Here is an 18,739-nt window from a genome sequence, read left to right as displayed (position 1 = left end):
AAGGAAAGGAAAGGAAAGGAAAGGAAAGGAAAGGAAAGGAAAGGAAAGGAAAGGAAAGGAAAGGAAAGGAAAGGAAAGGAAAGGAAAGGAAAAAGGGGGGGGGGATGGTTCCAGGCATATAGATTCAGTGGTAGAATTCTTGCCTTGCATTGTCAAACCTGGGTTTAGTCCATAGCACTATGACAAAGAAACAAAGAAAAGAAAATGGTCCACATGATATGTTGCAACAATAAGACACACACCTACTGGAATGGCCTAAATAAAAACACTTGATAATATTATATATACATTGGCCAGAATGTGGAGTACTGAGAGTTGATGAAAAGGCAACATGGCGTGTTTAGAGCCTGTCCTGAAACTAGCTCTTGTAGACCAGGCTCGCCTTAAACCAGAGATCCATCTGCCTCTTGTCTCCCGAGTGCTGGGATTAAAGGCATGCGCCACCACTAAACATATTCTTACAGTAGAGTCTAGTATGTGGGCTCCTAAATATCTGCCCACAGGAGGGAAGTATTTATACATATAAAAACTTGTATTTTATAGAAGCCTTATGTGTATACTACCAAAACTTGAAAGTACCCAAGGTATCCTTTCAATACATGGATGAATAAATTAGGGTAAAACAAAACAATAGGAGTATAAGATACCCATAAAAATATAAGCTATCAAGACATGAGACACACAAAGGAAACTTGAATACATATTATGAAGTATAATAACAAGGTTCCAAACTGATGACTCCAACTACATGACATATGCAAAACTCTGGAGACAGTGAAAAACACGTGATTCTGAGAGGCTGGGAGGCTGGGAAATGAGAAGAACAAAGGCGACTTTGAGGGCAATGAAAACAGCTGTCTATGATCCTGATAATGGTGGACACATGTCTTTATACAGTTGACAATAATGTATCTTCTTAGAATCTCCCAATTTTATGGGCAAAACAACAATAAAAATTTTTTTTTGAGTAAACAGAAGAGATATAACAAGGTGATAACACTGTGCTACAGCGACCTTACCCACCAAGTTACTGCGCAATTACTCAAAAGTGACAGCTGCGTGTGAAACTGACAAAGGAACACAGTGATCAGGAACTCAGACACCAGGCTCATTTTCTCACTCTGTACTTAAGCTCATTTCACATTCAGAAGTTGAAAGCAATTCAGTAGGTACACAATTCATTTTCTTTTTATGTCAAATTTAGGTTAAAGCTGAAAGAGCTGTGTAATCTATGTAAATCTGGGGAAGTTTCTTAATTTTTTATCATTAGTTCTCTCATTTGCAAAATATAAAAAGTAGTAGCCATCTCCTGTAAAGTGCTAGTCAGTTCCAAGCATAAAATGAATCCCAATAATATTTCAAAGTATTATTACTTTTTTTTTTTTTTTAAGTTTTTGTTTTTGAGACAGGGTTTATCTGTGTAACAACCCTGACTGTCCTAAAACTCGCTTTGTAAACCAGGCTAGCCTCAAACTTACTGAGATCCAAATTCGACTGACCCAAATTTCAATTCTAGTACTCAGGAGGCAGAGGAGACAAATATCTCTCAGCTGGCACCCAGCCTAGTTAACATAATGAGTTCCAGAGCAGCCAAGCCCATACAGTAAAAACCTGTCTGTGTGTGTGTGTGTGTGTGTGTGTGTGTACATACATATACACATACATATACACATATGTATGTATACACACAAATAAATATAATTATATATAGAAATATATAAACAAAGGACTGGCTCAAACAATAACATCTTATTGGTATTTTTTCCTGACATATTTTCTTCAATCTCCAGAATTATTTCAAAAATAGGAATGTAAACAGGACTCGTCAGCTCACACTAACAGGACCTGAAGGAGTGCTGTGGGAATCTCAGTATGTGACTAATAAATTACACAATCCTTGAAAACGCATGCTTTTGTGACAGCAATTTTTAAGCAAAGGCAAGTTGGGAATCCAGCAGTCAGTCGTTAAGGAATTTTACTTCAGTGCTTCAAATGCAGCCTTCATAACCTGGGATGGTTTCTGCCAATCACCTACCAACCATAAATAAAGACTAACATGCCTCCTATAGGAAGGAATTATTCAATCCCTAACTCACTTAACAAATATTCATTATCTCCTATTTATTAAGCATTTCTCCCTGTTCTGAATATAACACTGAAACAAAATTCTAAAGTATTTCTAACCTCATATTGATGATGTTCTTAGGTTTATATGGTTACTATAAACCTACTATGCCCAAGCATTCTGATTTTTGCTAGCAATGAGGAGGCAATGATCTGCTCCGTTTTTATAAAATTAACTTACAAAAGTTTTAAGGTTGTATTTATAGCTATCAGTTCTTACCTGGTCCTGTGTTGACAACAATGTAAAGAGAGTTTCCAGTGCTGCTCTTCGGACTGAAGATATAGTGTGATGCAAAAATGGCCAGACACGTGGAACCAGAACTGTGAGTGACTGCTGAACACTACGAAGGAAAACACAAAGGGATCCCATTCATTCTCATAAACTCCATAAATAAGTTATCTAGTGTCAATGGTGTATGAACCTGGTGATATTGACATGGCTTTTTAATAAATAAAAGATGATCCGATTTTCATGAGTATTCACTTAACACTTACTCAAAAATGTTATTGTAAAACCAAAAGACAGAAAATACAGTCAATAAAGGGTAAAGTTTTAATAATAGGTTTCTCAATGTCACTAATGCTTTAATTAACCTCATTAAGTTAGAACTTTCCAATATATCTGCAATTGTAACTTTGTTTTTCCCCAAAAATGAAAAATGTATCCTAGCTACAAAACTGGGCTCGCATAACTCTTTTCCATCCCGAGGGCTAATCTCAATGGGTAGCTAATCATTACTTCTATTCATCTTTCAGGTCTTAAACAAGCAAGAGGTTAAGAGATAATAGAGTTCTGAAATTTCTTATCCTGGTTTAGCATTTTCTAAATTAGAAAGACTCTCATTTCTTCCTTCTCAAATAAAATTGTAAATGGAGAAACTAAACAAAGTCAAACCTAAGCTAACTCGAATCCTAGCTCTTCTGCCACATTCAGGAGCATTTCTAAAAGGTGCTTCAAATTAGGAAATACTTCGTCAGTAGCATTTGAACTACATCCCCGAATAGGAAAAAGGTAGGAACAAAAAAGGACATCGCAGCTGGGTCGTGGTGGCACATGTTTTTAATCCTAGCACTTGGAAGGAGACTCAGGTGGATCTCACTGAGTTTGAGGCCAGCCTGGTCTACAAGAGGATAACCAAGATTGTTATGCAGAAAACTCTGTCTTGAAAAAACAAACAACAGAAGGACACGCCAATATCAACACTACCATTTTGTCATCCTCTATGCCCCCTCAGAGGATCCCTTCAGTGATATTTTCATTACTTGCAAGTATACATAAACTTTACTTTTGCACTCGGTAAATTTAATTTAAACACACACACATGCAGACATGAGTAATTTAGAATACACACAAGCATCATAACAAAGACTTGTTAATAGTGTAATTGTTCAAGCTCCACATGACATGCTACATTTCTTGTATAAGCTGGAAAGTATCTGCCAATTATCACAACATAGGATACAAGTTATCTAATAAGGCCAATTTTGAAATTAAAAAAGGGTATAAAACTAATTATTTCACACTGGATTATTAGAAATTTTATTTCATTGCATAGTTTTCTTACATTACCTATGTTTTTTTTTTTTTTTTTTTTTTTTTGGTTTTTCGAGACAGGGTTTCTCTGTGGCTTTGGAGCCTGTCCTGGAACTAGTACCTATGGTTTTTTAATTATTTCATTATTTTATACGTATGGGTGTTCTGCCTGCATGTGTATCTGTACATAACATGCATTCGGTATCCACAGAGACCAGAAGGCAGCACTGGAAGCCCTGGAGCTAGAGTTACAGATGGCTGTGAGCCCTCACATCATCATGTGGCTGCAAGAAATTGGACCTGGGTTCTCTGGAAGAACAACCAGTGCTCCTAACTGCTAAGATCTCTCCAGTTCTATATAATTTAGTTTTCTAGGTACCACCTATTAAGGTCCATAGGCTAAACCTATATAGGCTTTTCTTTCCTTCTTTCTGTCTTTTTTAGTGAAAGTTTTACTGGAACATATCCCCTATACACTGTATACTGGCAGTTTTCTGATAGTAAAATAGTGGAATAGTTTCAGCAAAGATTAATTCACAATCAAAAATGTTCAGTATTTAGGCATTCAAAGAGATTCACTTAACTTCTAGTTTAAAGAAATGTAAAACCCCTGTGACTATACAGCTTTGGGAGAGCTGTAACTTGAACACACCCAATCCCTTTGTGTGTATTAGTATCAGAAGCGGGAAGCCCCACACATGTACTACCGCTTCAGCTGCTATCTTCAATTAGATCTGTGGGAACTCACTTGATAGCCCACTAAATTCTTCACTAAATACTACTTATTAGCTGATAATATACGAAGAACATGTTTTTCAAATATGTTTGAATTTCACGAAATATTCATACAGCCACTTTAAAATCATAAACGTATAAACATTCACCAAATAAACTCACTAGGCTAAGAACAGCAATTTCCCCATTTGTGAATTTTAAAAAAGCTGTATAAATTTCTTCTGCATTTTTGTGGATACTATTATTAGAAAAAATAACAGCTTTCTGGCATGTTAAAATTCAAAAATCTGTATTTTGGACCATCACTGGGGATAATATAAACTGACTGCTTTTTTGTTTAGATGATTAGTTTTTGGTTTTTCAAGACAGGATTTTTCAAGAACAGCCCTATCTGTTCTGGAACTCACTTAGACAACCAGTTTAGTCTGGAACTCACAGAGATCTGCCTGCCTCTGCATGCTAGGAGTAAAGGCTCTAAAATGACTGGTTTTTGTTTGGATTTTTGTTGTTGTTTTGTTTGTTTGTTTCGAGACAGGGTTTCCCCTGTGTAACAGCTCTGGCTGTCCTGGAACTCGCTTTGTAGATGAGGCTGGCCTCAAACAGATTCACTTGTCTCTGTCTCCCAAGTGCTGGAATGAAAGGCATGAGCCACAACCACCCAGCAAAATGACGTTTTTAAAATAAACTATTTTGAGGTATCTATTTTAGATCCACAAGATAATGAACTATAAAACTTATACCCAAGGTAAAGCAAACAACTACTTAAAAAGTTTATTTGTGTGTATGCAGTGCTAGAACACGGGGCTTTGTACATTAGGCAATCTCCCACTAAGATCTGATCCTAGCCCCTAAAATAACATTTCTTGTTCTAAATGTTCTAGTAGTTGGAATAAAGAAGGGAAAAAACTTCCTAGAAAAAGTGGTGTCCTCAATAAACAGCACTGTTCTTAAAGCTGCTGGAAGTCTAAGTTTAATCTGGAACGACATAGAAAGGCTTATTATTCTATCACACTACTAAGAAATAATTACCTGCATTGCTGGACCTGAGGGTAAGTTAACATTGATGAAAGAAGAGTCATAATACTATTTGTTGAAGCTGTTAGATCATCTAATTCCAGGAGAGAATCCCATAAGGTATTTATAATGGAGGGTACCTGTAAGATCAGTTTTTAAGAAAAGTTATTGACTTCACACAACTAATTCTTAAATACTGTCAAATTATATCCAAAGGGTAACTAATGAGTCAATAGGATATATAACTTCAATGAATTTGGACAGTGTCAGTTTTAAGTAATATCAAGGAGAAGACACTATTTGCCATTAACAATTCTCTACCTCTTTTTAATGTCATTAGGCTCTACTTTTCTCACTTCCTCCCCACCCAGAGGTTTACTGGGCAGGATAGCTTCAGGGAATTTTAAGTGATATAAACAATCATGAAAATATATGTTTAGTTTTTGAGCTCATAAAATAATGCTGGCTGCCCTTTTAACTTCATATTCTGGATTTGATGAAATGGAACTGTAGCTAAAATTTAACAGTCTGTTAAAAATGAGATCAAGTTAAAATATTAAAAAAACAAAATAAAAATTAAAACTTGATTATCTCTAAACATAAAGGGTAAATTTAGGAAGAAATATCTGTTGCTTTTTCAAGGAACTTCTGTTTATTATGTACATAAAGGGAATTAGATAATACACAACTCGCTGTTCCCAAAGACAACACATAATCAAGCGTGCATGTACCTTGTTAGAAACAAGAGAATTTCTATAAAAGGTGTAGGAGATAAAATAACAAGAACTCAATGTTTTTCCTACTATTCCATACCCACATGTAAACATGCACTATAGGGAAAAAATGCTGAAAAATCTTTAATATACCTTTTGTGTCTGAAGGTAGACAAGGTTTTCTACCACAGGCACTAAGGATGCTGCCGCAACAGCTCTGACATCGTCATCAAGGTCCTGGAGTCCTTCAATTATTCGAGTTAAAACTTTAGGCAATAAAGTATTAATTACATCCTGCAAAATAGTACACCAAAACAGGCTAATTTTCTATGGAATAATTACTGTGTTCAAACATCTCTATTAACTTTGAACAAATATTCCAATATTTTTGTATTTGAAAAGAAACAAACAAAAAAGATAAGTTAGCAGAAGCTTACATAAATAATCCCACTAGGGAAAGATTCCAATACTTTATTAAAAGCTTTATTAAATACTTCATTAAAGCTATCAAGTACTGGGACTGGAGAGATGGCTCAGTGGGTAAGAGCACTAACTGCTCTTCTAGAGGACCCGGCTTCAATTCCCAGCACATACACGGCAGCTCACAACTGTCTGGAACTCCAGTTCCAAGGATCCAACATCCTCTCCTCTCCTCACACAGGCACACATGTAGGCAAAACACCAATATACATAAAATAAAAAATAAATTAATTTTTTAAAAAAGCTATCAAGCACTAAAGGCTGGTCATGATGGCACACACCTACAATCCCAATATCTGTGAGTTCTACACCAGCCAGGACTATATAATAAGACCATATGAAAAAAAAATATTATTAGCTACATGGTGCTGGTGCATTCCTTTAATCCCAGCACTCAGAAGGCAGAGGAAGCAGATCTCTGTGAGTTTGAGACCAGTCTGGGCTACACAGAGAAACCCAGTCGTAGAAGAAAAGAAAAGAAGGAAGAAGGAGGGGGAAGGAGGAAAATAAAAAAAAAGGATTAAAGGAGTGATAACTGCAGAAAAATAGAGAGACTTGGAAACCACTATATTGAGCAATCTAAGTCCGACTCTTGATAGACATCTTTTTTTCTGTGACACTTTCTCAAGAAGGCATGACAACAAAGACCTATAATCTCTGAACCCAAGAGGCAGAAGCGGAACTACCTCTGCAATTCTGAGGCCCGCCTGGGTCTATATAGCAAGGTCCAGGCCAGGTGGAGCTACATACCTAGCTCATAAAACAAAGGAACAATCAAGCACACTCATCACAACACAACACCTATGACTAAAAGTCTCTCGCTTGCACTTTCCAAACTAAGTTATTTACCTGGCGAACTGCCAAAGCATATTTTATTCCCAGCAGACCACCGTGTCTAACTTCCCACTGTTCTTGGGTCAGTAATTTCAGTAGCACATCCACTGTCTTATGAACTCCTGTTTCATTCATGTGCTTTAAAACCACACCTAATGTTTGAGCACAAGTTTCACGAACGGGTGCTACAACCTAGAGAACAGAAAGAAGTTACATATGCAGAAAATGTACTTATGTAGAATTTACAACCTGGGCAAAGCTTCACTCAGGTGATACTTACTTCATCAGAAACAAAGTCTCCAAATCTGTCCAAGGCAAAAACACAAAGGAGTCTAATGACTAAGTCCTCCAACCACTCTTGATGCTGCTGAATCATCTATTAAGATACAATCATTTTTAATAACAGGTAAAAATCAACTCTGTACTAGGGGATAATAGAAGTGTTAGAGCCAGGCAGTGGTGGCACACCCGGAGGCAAGCAGACCTCTTTGAGTTCGAGGCCAGCATGGTCTACAAGAGCTACTTCCAGGACAGGCACCAAAGCTACAGAGAAACCTTGTCTTGAAAAACGATAGACAGATAGATAGATGGATAGAGATAGAAAAAATTAATTAATTAATTAAAAAGTAAATAAAAATACAGCTGTTAGGCCCAAAAAAGAAAAAATACAATACTGGAACAGATTATCTTCGGAGAATGAACAGTTACCAGTGGAAGAGCTCCACATACCATCCTTAATTGTAAACATGTCCTCTTTGATAATTATATTCAGAAACACTATATCAAAATTCTTCTATTCATGGGTCTGTACTCTTAGGAAAACTAATTATGCCAAGTGGTGGTGGCACACAGCTTTAATCCCAGCACTCAGATGCAGAGGCAGAAGGATCTCTGTGAGTTTGAGACCAGCCGTCTACAGAGCGAGTTCCAAGACAGGCTCCAAAGGTTCTCTGTAGAGAACCCTGTCTCAAAAAAAAAAAAACAAAAGAAAAGAAAACAAAAAAACTGGTTATAGGCTGGGCATTCAGGACCCAGAGGCAAACAGGTCTCTGTGAGCTCCAGGTTAGAAAGGTAAACAGGAGTTACAGGTCATCCGGGACTAAACAGTGACTGTCTCAAAGCACCCCCAACCTCCAACAATACAAAAGAAAGTTACTTTAGCTATGCTGTTTCCAGTGTTTCTCACTACATAACCGTTGCTGTTCGACATTACCATTTCCTCTACCTAACTCTACTCTATTGCATTATATCCTGCTCAAATGCTCTTCTTTCTACAATTTTTGCACTCGTCCTTCTGAATCTCTCTGATCCCTAGATGTATTCTATGACTACAAGCTTGTTTTTTTTAAACCTTTTAACAGTGTTTCCTCTCACCTTGTATGTCCATTCTAATGGTATGTAACATTTGTTACTTCCCCTAAATTGGGAAGAGAGACTGACTACTAAAACTAAATCATAATTTTAATATACTTACCTCTTCTAAAGTGCTGTCTCCCATTTTACCACCACTTTTCCCATGAGCTTTAAGAATTTCTCTAAGTCCAGTACCTGCCCCATGTCGAACCTAAAAAAACCCCAGGAAGGAAATATCAAAGGTCAAATGTTTAAAGAAGTCAAGTTCAACTTTTCTTTAATATGAAAATGTTTTTCAATCAGTGATGATGTTACAGAAACATCTATTAAAACATAATTATGTCTGTCTGTCTTCCTTCCTTCTTTCATTTTAATGTAGTGTTTTACTTCGTTAACCCTAGAGGATCTGAAAGCTGTTCAGTACACAAGGCTGGCCAAGAACCCACAAAGACTGGCCAGCCTCTACTTCCCAAATGTTAAGATTAAAGGCATGTGACACCACACCTGGCCTACAATACTGCTTTTAAGAATAAGCATTGTGTACTGGGATACAAAGAAAGTAAAATAAGTATTACCTTATAGGACTAAGTTTTTCAACTGAGACAAATTATATATATTTATTTCACAACTTTTTTGGTTACGTGGAAGGTTTTAAAAGTGGAGCAAAGACAGGCAGTGGTGATACACACTTTTAATCCCAGAACCTGGGAGGCAGAGGCAGGTGGATCTCAGTGAGTTCGTGGCCAGCCTGGTCTACACAGAGTGAGTTCCAAAACAGCCAGTAGTACTACACAGAGAAACCCTGTCTCAAGAAAAGAGGAAAAAAAAAAAGCTAAGCAAGAAAATGGTTATTCTAACTCTAGCCAGGCTTTTATCCCCACCCCCAGCCTCTACCTGCACTCTAGAATTAAGCAGCAAGGGAAAGAAATTTCCATATATTGTTCTGTATAGCCCAAACACTAAATATTTTAGAAGTACATGCATTAAAAAGTAAGGTCAAGTTCCAGAAGAAAGAATTTACCCAAGATGTCTAATATAATAATACAGTGCTTCCCTAAAGCCCATGGATAAAGCGCCATTCTCATAGATGAGGATACTCTTACATGTTATCTGCCGGGGGAGGAGGGAGAAGGCCACTGACACTATATTCGTTTATTTAAAATGTTATCTGAGCAAAGACTTACTTAACTTCAAAAAGTACGTAACACTAGGATTTTTTCCCCCTTCTTTTCTTTTCCTTTTTCTTTCCATGTTGACAATAACACCCAGGCAGGATCTCATACAAGTGCTGTACCAATGAGCTACATCCCTTGGCCCCAAAGTCTTGTTTGTTAATTCAAGAGATAACCAAAGGTCTGAGATGACCAATTAGCAATTTTCACTTTTTCTACATATTGGGAAAAGTTTGAAGTCTTCATTAAAGAAATACTTTGGAGGCTAAATTACTTCTGAAACTGGTTGGAAAGCTTCCACCCTGTATATGGCCATACCACCCTGGATGTACCCAAACTCAACTCAAAACTATTTTGTTTAGTTTTGGTGGTGAAGTGATCTTGTGGCATGAGTCCAGAACCTTGAGTATCATACACACATGCTTCTGTACACATAGAATAAACACCCAGGCACTGAAATTACTAATCTTAGTAAATCAAAACTGCCCACTGCAGGCATGATATAGTGAATACTTGTAAACCCAGAACACAGGAGGTTGAGTCAAGAATATCACATGTTCATAACCACCCTGAACTACAAGACTGCCATCCTATTCTCCAAAACTGTCTATTTTCAATGAAAAAAACATATTTTACTGTCTATAAGGAAAATACAAGTTTTAATAGTAGCCAAAAGAATAAAAAGAAATGACAATTTGTTTCACAACATAAAGGCTAAAAACGATTTTTTAAAAAAAAAATCTAAAAATTTCTACTTAGAAGTCAAACCTGGTATGGTAGAGTATACTTTTAATCCCAGCACCCAGAAGGCAGAGACAGAGGAATCTCTGTGAGTTCAAAGAAAGCTAGTTACATGATGAGACCCGGCCTCAACCTCAACCCCAACCCCACTCCAACATACACACATAAAGGAGAGAGACAATAAAACTATATAATATGCCCTAAGTCCTAAGAGACATCCAAGGTGAAAATAAGAATCTCAGCACGTTTTCTATCCTTGGCATTGTTTCCTTACTTTACACCAAACGGAGCTAAGAAGATACTTTACCTCCCAGGAGGGATTAAAAAGATCATTGCAAAGTTCTTCACAGAAACTTTCCAAAGGCCATTCATTTGTCTAAATAAGAAAAATATAATTACAACTACATCAAAGCTTTATACTAATAATTTAAGAAAGTTAATGAAGTGCATTTATTTGTAGCATTAGCAATAGTAACAAAGTTTTAAATTTTTAAAATAAACATTTTACTAATGAAGTGTTAAGACATCTACAAATAAAATTTCTCTTGGTTGACAAATTATAGAATATTCTTAATATATACAGTTAAGAAACCGATAAAAAGGAGTTGGAGAGATGTCTCAGTGGTTAAAGACACTGGCTGCTTTCCAGAGAATCTAGGTTCTATTTCCAGCACCCATATGACAGCCGTCTATAACTCCAGTTTCAGGGCATCTGATACCCTTTTCTGGCCTCCATGGACACCAATCATGCAAGTAGTAAACAGACATACATGCAGCAAAACATCCATACAAATAATAATAGTAATAATAATAGTTAAAAGTTATAAACAATTTCAATATACCTCCTCAATTATGGAAGAACTTTCTGGAACATTATCAACCAAGACTTTGGAATCAGTAGTAGTCTGATTAATAACAACATTTGCTACTTTCCGTCTCTTTTCTTCTGGCTCTCCATCAGTGCTGTCATTACTAAAAAAGAAGTCACCAAATTTAAAGTAAATGAAGAAAAATATGAATGATACACAATGCATATAAGAAAAATCCATCATCTTCACAGATGTATCAATTTTGCTTACGTAGCTTACTTTTAGAAAAATCAACTAAAATGAACTCATTAATATTTTTGAACAAAATATATCCTATTACCTAGACAAAGACATCCCTAACAGAGAAATACATGGATTTGCCTAGGAAGGACAGAAAAACAAGATCTACTGAGTAAATTGGGAGGGGGAGCTGGAAAAATGTATAGCACAATTAAAAACAATAAAGTAAGTATAAAAACCCCCACTAGTCTTTAAGTTGCTAAATCTTTTCTTTGAAACTGAAAAATCTCAAGACTAACATTCTTTCATCTCTATAACCAGTTAGTTCCCTTTCTTTTAATTTTAAATTCTTTTAACTCAACAACTTAGTCTAGCCACGCATGGCATTAACATTTTTAAGCTTTTGCAACCTAGAGAAAACTAATGTGCGAAGTAATATAATTAATTATGCTTATTTGTTGAAAGAATATGATTAAAATATACTGTATGGAAAAATTAGCAAAAATTTTAAAAATATACAAAATCTGACCACTGATAAAAAGTATGCAGAACATTTGAGAAAAGTACTGCTTTATAACTTGAAAAAAATACAAAGGCTAGCCTAATAAATATTAAAAATTAAAAGACAAGTAATATTACTTTTATTTAATCTGGGTGTGGTAGCACACACCTTTTACCCCAGCACCAAGGAGAGGTAAAAACGTGATGAACTCAAGGTCATCTTAGCCAATAAACCAACAAAACACAAACTACCTTTATACATCATTAAAAGAATTGGTGGTGCAGGTCTTTAATCCCAACACTCAGGAGGCAAAAGCAGGCAGATCTTTCTGAGTTTGAAGCCAACCTGGTCCACAAAAGAGGGATCCAAGACAGGACTGTTACACAAAAAAATCCTGTCTTGAAAAATCAAAAGTATAGATAAGACTTACTTTCTCTGAATATCTCCCTCTTGCTACATCTTTTGTTTTGTTTTTAGAGACAAGACTTCTCTGCTGTCCTGGAACTAGCTCTGTAGATCATGCTGACCTCAAACTCAGAGATCCCAAAGCTAGAATTAAAGGTGTGTGCAACACCATGCCCAGTGCTCAGTCTCTGCATCTTAATTATGTAAACTTTTGGCCAAGGTACTTGTTCTATAAAATCATCAAGAGGTTGAAGACTCAACCCAGCTCTTTCCTTAATTCTCTCCTATCATGTTATACTAGTACATCATCTTACATCTTTAAAGCCTGCATAATTTTACTTCTAGATATTTGACTTTAAAATTGCATTTGGAGTGTCTCTTCTTAGACAGTTAAGGGCCTTCTTTAAGATCTTTATTCTAATCTCTGTGAAGGCCTCCTAGACCATCCAATCAAATCTTTCAAACTCTTTCCTCTTATTTCCTCTTCTGTGGTGGTTTGAGTAAGAATGACCCCCATAGGCTCAGATATTTTATTTTATTTTATTTATTTATTTATTTATTTATTTACTTACTTACTTACTTACTTACTTATTTATTTATTTATTTTTGGTTTTTCGAGACAAGGTTTCTCTGTGGCTTTGGAGCCTGTCCTGGAACTAGCTCTGTAGACCAGGCTGGTCTCGAACTCACAGAGATCCGCCTGCCTCTGCCTCCCGAGTGCTGGGATTAAAGGCATGCGCCACCATTGCCCGGCCAGGCTCAGATATTTTAATGCTTAGCCACCAGTGAATGGCACTATTTAAAAGGGTTTGGAGGTGGAGCCTTGTTAGAAGTATATCACTGGTAGGTGGGATTTGAGGTTTCAAACGCCCATGCCAACCGCCCCCTCCCTCCTCAGCCTATGGATCAAAATGTATCTCTCCTGCTCCAGTGCCATGCATGCTGCCATGTTCCCCACCATAATGGATTAAATCTCTGAAACTGTAAGCAAGCCTTTGGAGAAATGCTTTCTTTTATAAGAGTTGCCTTAGTCATGATGTCTCTTGACAGCAATAGAACAGTGACTAAGACACCTTCCTTATTATGTCTTTCTCCCCCCACTTTAACGATTATATTAATATGATGCATCATACATATAGGTATGTACAAAATATTTCTAGTTGGGACCAGAAACATTCTGCTCTTAGACTTTACTGAATTTGAAAATATTTGCATAAGCTTTATTAGATGAGTCTCTTTAATAGCAAAAACCTAAAATCCTCTGGAATCAGAAACTTATGCTCAAAGTTTTAGATTTTTGGAACATTTTGGCTTAGGGATATTCAACGTCTATGACCTTAACCAGTTGTTCACTTTAAAAAATCCCACAGTTAACAAATTCAATAAAGTTTACACTTTAAAAAAACAAGTAACTGGAGCTGGAAGGATGGCTCAGACAGGGCAACATAATGAGACTCTCTCTGAATGAATAAGTTTTTTAAAAATTAGAACTTGGGGGCTGGAGATATGGCTTAGTGGTTAAGAGCACTGGCTGTTCTTCCAGAGGTCTTGAATTTCAATTCTCAGCAAATATATGGTGGCTCAAAACCATGTATGATGAGAACTGAAATCCTCTTCTATCATACAGGCATTCATGTGAATAGAGCACTCACATATATAAAATACATGAATAAATCTAAAAAAACAAAACAAAAACATCAACAAAACCCAAGCATAGATTTCTTCTTCTTTTTTTTGGGGGGGGGTGATTTTTTTTTTTCCAAGACGGGATTTCTCTGTTTATCTCTGGCTGTCCTGGAACACCCTCTGTAGACCAGGCTAGCCTCAAACTTACAGAGATCTGCCTGCCTCCCTCACTGGGATTAAATGCATGAGCCACTACTATCTGGCTCAAGCATGAATTCCTATCAAATAAGTTTATTACACATCTGTTTGTGTTTAACTCTTAAACACTATAAACACTTTTCAACTTCAATTGAATTTAAAAAGGAGAAGTATCACCATCTACAAAGACCTGCTTTTATACTTTGCAATATTTATTAATTCATAACTTGCTCAAACATTTATTGAACACCATTAGACTCTGGTTTAATAGATACAAGGGGCAAGCGGGCGGTGGTGGCGCACGCCTTTAATCCCAGTACTCAGTAGGCAGAGGCGGGCGGATCTCTTAGTTCCAGGCCAGCTTGGCCTATGAGAGCTAGTTCCAGGACAGGCTCCAAGGCTACAGAGAAACCCTGTCTCGAAATACCATAAATAAATAAATAAACAAACAAACAAACAATCAAACATGCAAGGGACCCAAGAATCTATAATTTAATAAGCACTTTCAGAGACCAATCTTAAAGATGTAGTTCTGAACTAGCTACCCTTTGAGGATAGATAACACTTTTATTAATTCAAGTCAATAAGACAATTACTCTACTTCAGAATTCTTTTCCACGAAAAGATTAACCGAGCAAGTCTGGATTATCACCAGCTATTTAGCACAGCCCCAAACTAAAGAACAAGGGAAAACACCATGACAGTTGGTTATCTTAACAAGCCCATCATCTTGACTGTCATCCTTAGACCAGCATTCTGAATTCCTTCTCTAATAATCTCCATCCTAAATACTCCACAGTGAAGGTGCTTATACTCCTTGTAGCTGGAATGCTCTTGCCTTGGTCTTCAGTCTTCATGTGATGCTGAAAATCACTGAGGAAAATTAATAAAAACAAAACAAAAAAATTCTACTCCTATAGATTTTTCTGTAGAAATCTCATTTCGCAGCAGCAGCAAATACTATGTCCTGGGTAAAACAATACAAGCACAGTACCATTCAGCCGAATAAAAATCATCAAAATCTTTATCTGTAAATCAAGCACAATTTCTGTTTCAAGTAAATAAAGAGATTACTACTACCTTTTCTCATTTGTTTCTACTGCATCCCTGGATCTCTGTTTTGCAAATAACTTGGCCATCCTTTTAGCTTTGTTCTTCTGTCTATTACTCATTCCTGCTCGGAATTCTGAATCTATCAATTCAGCTGCCTGAAGAGTCTAAAAAAATAAAACAAGTTTAAACTGTCAGAAATTAAAATATCTATAATTTCAATCTTATGAAATAGGTGTATAGTAGTATACCTGATATAGAAATTAATATAGAGATGAACATTCTTTTTAATAATATTACACTACTGTGTTGTATGGCTGCATCATGATTTTACTCTCAAGCCATGTGTACTGGAACACTTAAAATCCCAACACTTAGAAGGCTAGAGGAGGATGAGAAATCCAGGGCTACCTAGTAAGACTTTGTCTCAAAAACAAAAATTGCTTTTAAATAATAAAATAAAAAAAGGAATAAGTCCAAAACAGAAATCAAAACAAGCAAACTTACAAGCAAAACCAGTAATAAAAATTGTTTGAAACAGTAACAACAACAACAACAACAAAAGGGACATCTTTAATCCCAACAGATGATATCTGTGAGGTCGAGGTAAGCCTGGTCTATTGAGTTCCTGGACAGTTGGAAACACATAGAAAGACCCTGTCTCAAAAAATAATTAAAACTTTCAAAAAAATTCCTTCTTAATTATCTAATTCCCAACAGACTAAGTCTTGTTTCATAACTTTTTATACTACAAGTGTGGCATAAATAAATAATCCTAACAAAAAGAGGGTTTCTGAAGAGTTGAGTCTTCAAAACAATTATACAATCAAGTTTTGAAAATAAAATTTTCAATAAAAGAAACCGATGCTTATCATGTTTAAAAAAAAAAAAGTATAGCCTTAAGTGACTTGCTGGTCCAAGCATGCTATCATCAACTTAGTCATATGATCTTTTTATCTTTGCCACTTCCTGCTTTTTTTGATCTCTTTCTATCCATTGGAAACACTATAAAAACTGCATAATAAGCAAATTATTAAGGTGCTTGTCTACTCAGGAGGCTGATGCAAGAGAATAAAACTCGAGTCAAGGAATTTGGGCCTAAGCAACATAGTAAGTAAGAATCCTAGCCCTCTATAGGCAGAGGCAGAAGTATCATAGACAAGCTGGGCGATGGTGGCGCATGCCTTTAATCCCAGCACTCGGGAGGCAGAGGCAGGCGGATTTCTGTGAGTTCGAGACCAGCCTGGTCTACAGAGCTAGTTCCAGGACAGGCTCCAAAGCCACAGAGAAACCTTGTCTCGAAAAACCAAAAATAAAAAAAAAGAAGAAGAAGTATCATAGACAGAAGAGGGAGAGACACACAGAGACAGAAAGATATACTCTGTTTATATAATAAAAATTACCTTAAAAATTCCTTTCTGAAGCTGGGCAGTGGTGGTACACTCCTTTAATCCCAGCACTCAGGAGGTAGAGACAGGTGGATCTCTGTGAGTTAGAAGCCAGCCTGGTCTACAGAACAGCCAGGGCTACACAGAGAAACACTGCCTTGGAGAAAGAAGAGGAGGGGACAAAGAAAAGAAATCCCTTTCTGTGTCTATCCTAAGAATCAAGTGAAATTATATAATTTACAACTAGTAAGGAGTATTAATATGGATGTGGTGATAATGTCTGGGAACCAGGAACCACTGGCATGTGACAGTGCAGCTATAACAGCAGATGATAACACAAACCTTTAAGAAACTTCCCTAAGGGACCTCAACATGCAAGACCAACCTGTTAGGACCAAAGCCTCCCCGATAAGACAAGTCTTGCCCTGAGCTCAAGCTAGCCTAGAATTCTTTCTGTACCCCAGGCTGGTTTCTGCCTCCAGAGTCATGGTATTATAGACATGTACCTGACCAGAAGCAGGAAATATTGATGGAGCAAAAGAGCCCTTACAGGTTTTAGAGGATAGGAGAATGAGTACTGAACCTCTTGAAACATAACATTGCACTTCTATATGAAACAGAGTTACAGTCTTTCACACTTCAAAAGACAGTGTCCAAAATAAAGTTAGCGTGCACTGGGGGAAATGGAAGGAGGTGCAAGTGGATCTGGGATGACTTAAGGGTGACTATGATCAAAATACAGTCTATAAAATTCTAAAATAATAAAAACAATTTTTAAAAGTTCATATGCATCCACTGAGAATTGAAAGAATAAAGGAAAAAAATAGGACAAAGTAAAACTATGACTCAGTCACAAATTGGAATGAGACTGTCATAAAAGAGTGTCAATCAAGTGTCTACTGTGTAAGCATGAGGACTTGAGTTCATGTCAGAGTCAGGCATGGCAGGTGGAGACTGACTGACAGGTCCCTAGAGCTCACTGTCCAGACAACCTAGTGAATGGATGAGCTCCAGGTTCAAAGGAGACCCTGTCTCTAAAACTAAGGCAACTAACCAAGAAATTACTAAATTTGACCTTAGTTCTACACATAAGAACACACATATACAAATGTACCTGGAAAAACTCATGCATACTCCCACATGAACACATATATATACTATACACATAAATGTGTTTAATCTACATATACTGATATACTAGCTATACTTAGTGGGGAATCGTCAATATGGCCTAAATGGACACACAATACTTGGTCTATAGAAATTTCTTGGTTCAGTTGCGTAGTAAAATAAACTTTTGTGTTGTTACTTGCAATCAACCCAATGTTTTACCTACAGATTGTTTGTTTACAAGGGCTGCTGAAGTTGGGGTGTAATCCAAATCTTCATCATTGAAGAGTTCTTCAGTACTCATTCCAATTGCTTCTCCCATATTAAGTCCAAGTTTCTTCTGTAATAATTTCCGTTGACGTGATATTCTCTCTTTAGGATCCACTTCACCTGTAAACAGAAAAGAAATACATTCTCTCTGAATTAGTTAGAACTTTCTTATGTGCAGATCAGACTCTCACCACATTAAAAAACACATACTGACATTTGCTTGGTTAATTGCAAGTGGTACCACGTGCTTGTAATTCCAGCACTCAGAAAGCTGAGGCAGCAGTAGGGGTCAGTCTAGGATACAAAATTGAGCTAAGTTTTGAAATGTCAGAAGCAAAATATCAAATCTTTCGATGAAAAACAGTAAAACAGCCGGGCGGTGGTGGCGCACGCCTTTAATCCCAGCACTTGGGAGGCAGAGGCAGGCGGATCTCTGTGAGT

At 36.7% G+C, this 18,739-nt stretch overlaps 1 protein-coding gene across 1 annotated transcript in view; it reads right to left on the bottom strand.

Moving 5' to 3' along the window:
* Window positions 1–18,739, bottom strand: part of Btaf1 (B-TFIID TATA-box binding protein associated factor 1) — a 90,576-nt gene that overhangs the window by 42,834 nt on the left and 29,003 nt on the right. Inside the window, exons 5-14 of the mRNA XM_005352181.2 lie at window positions 18,255–18,418; window positions 15,561–15,697; window positions 11,543–11,672; window positions 11,008–11,076; window positions 8,909–8,998; window positions 7,715–7,810; window positions 7,450–7,626; window positions 6,274–6,414; window positions 5,423–5,547; window positions 2,345–2,465 (exon numbers count right to left, since the gene is read on the bottom strand). Of these exons, the coding sequence (XP_005352238.1) occupies window positions 2,345–2,465; window positions 5,423–5,547; window positions 6,274–6,414; window positions 7,450–7,626; window positions 7,715–7,810; window positions 8,909–8,998; window positions 11,008–11,076; window positions 11,543–11,672; window positions 15,561–15,697; window positions 18,255–18,418 (1,250 nt within the window). The remainder of the gene's footprint in view (window positions 1–2,344; window positions 2,466–5,422; window positions 5,548–6,273; window positions 6,415–7,449; window positions 7,627–7,714; window positions 7,811–8,908; window positions 8,999–11,007; window positions 11,077–11,542; window positions 11,673–15,560; window positions 15,698–18,254; window positions 18,419–18,739) is intronic.

Source organism: Microtus ochrogaster, chromosome 8 (genome assembly GCF_000317375.1).
Source record: "Microtus ochrogaster isolate Prairie Vole_2 chromosome 8, MicOch1.0, whole genome shotgun sequence".
Lineage (NCBI taxonomy): Eukaryota > Metazoa > Chordata > Mammalia > Rodentia > Cricetidae > Microtus > Microtus ochrogaster.
Note: the sequence above shows the minus strand (reverse complement) of the source record. Positions and strands in the feature narration are given on the sequence as shown.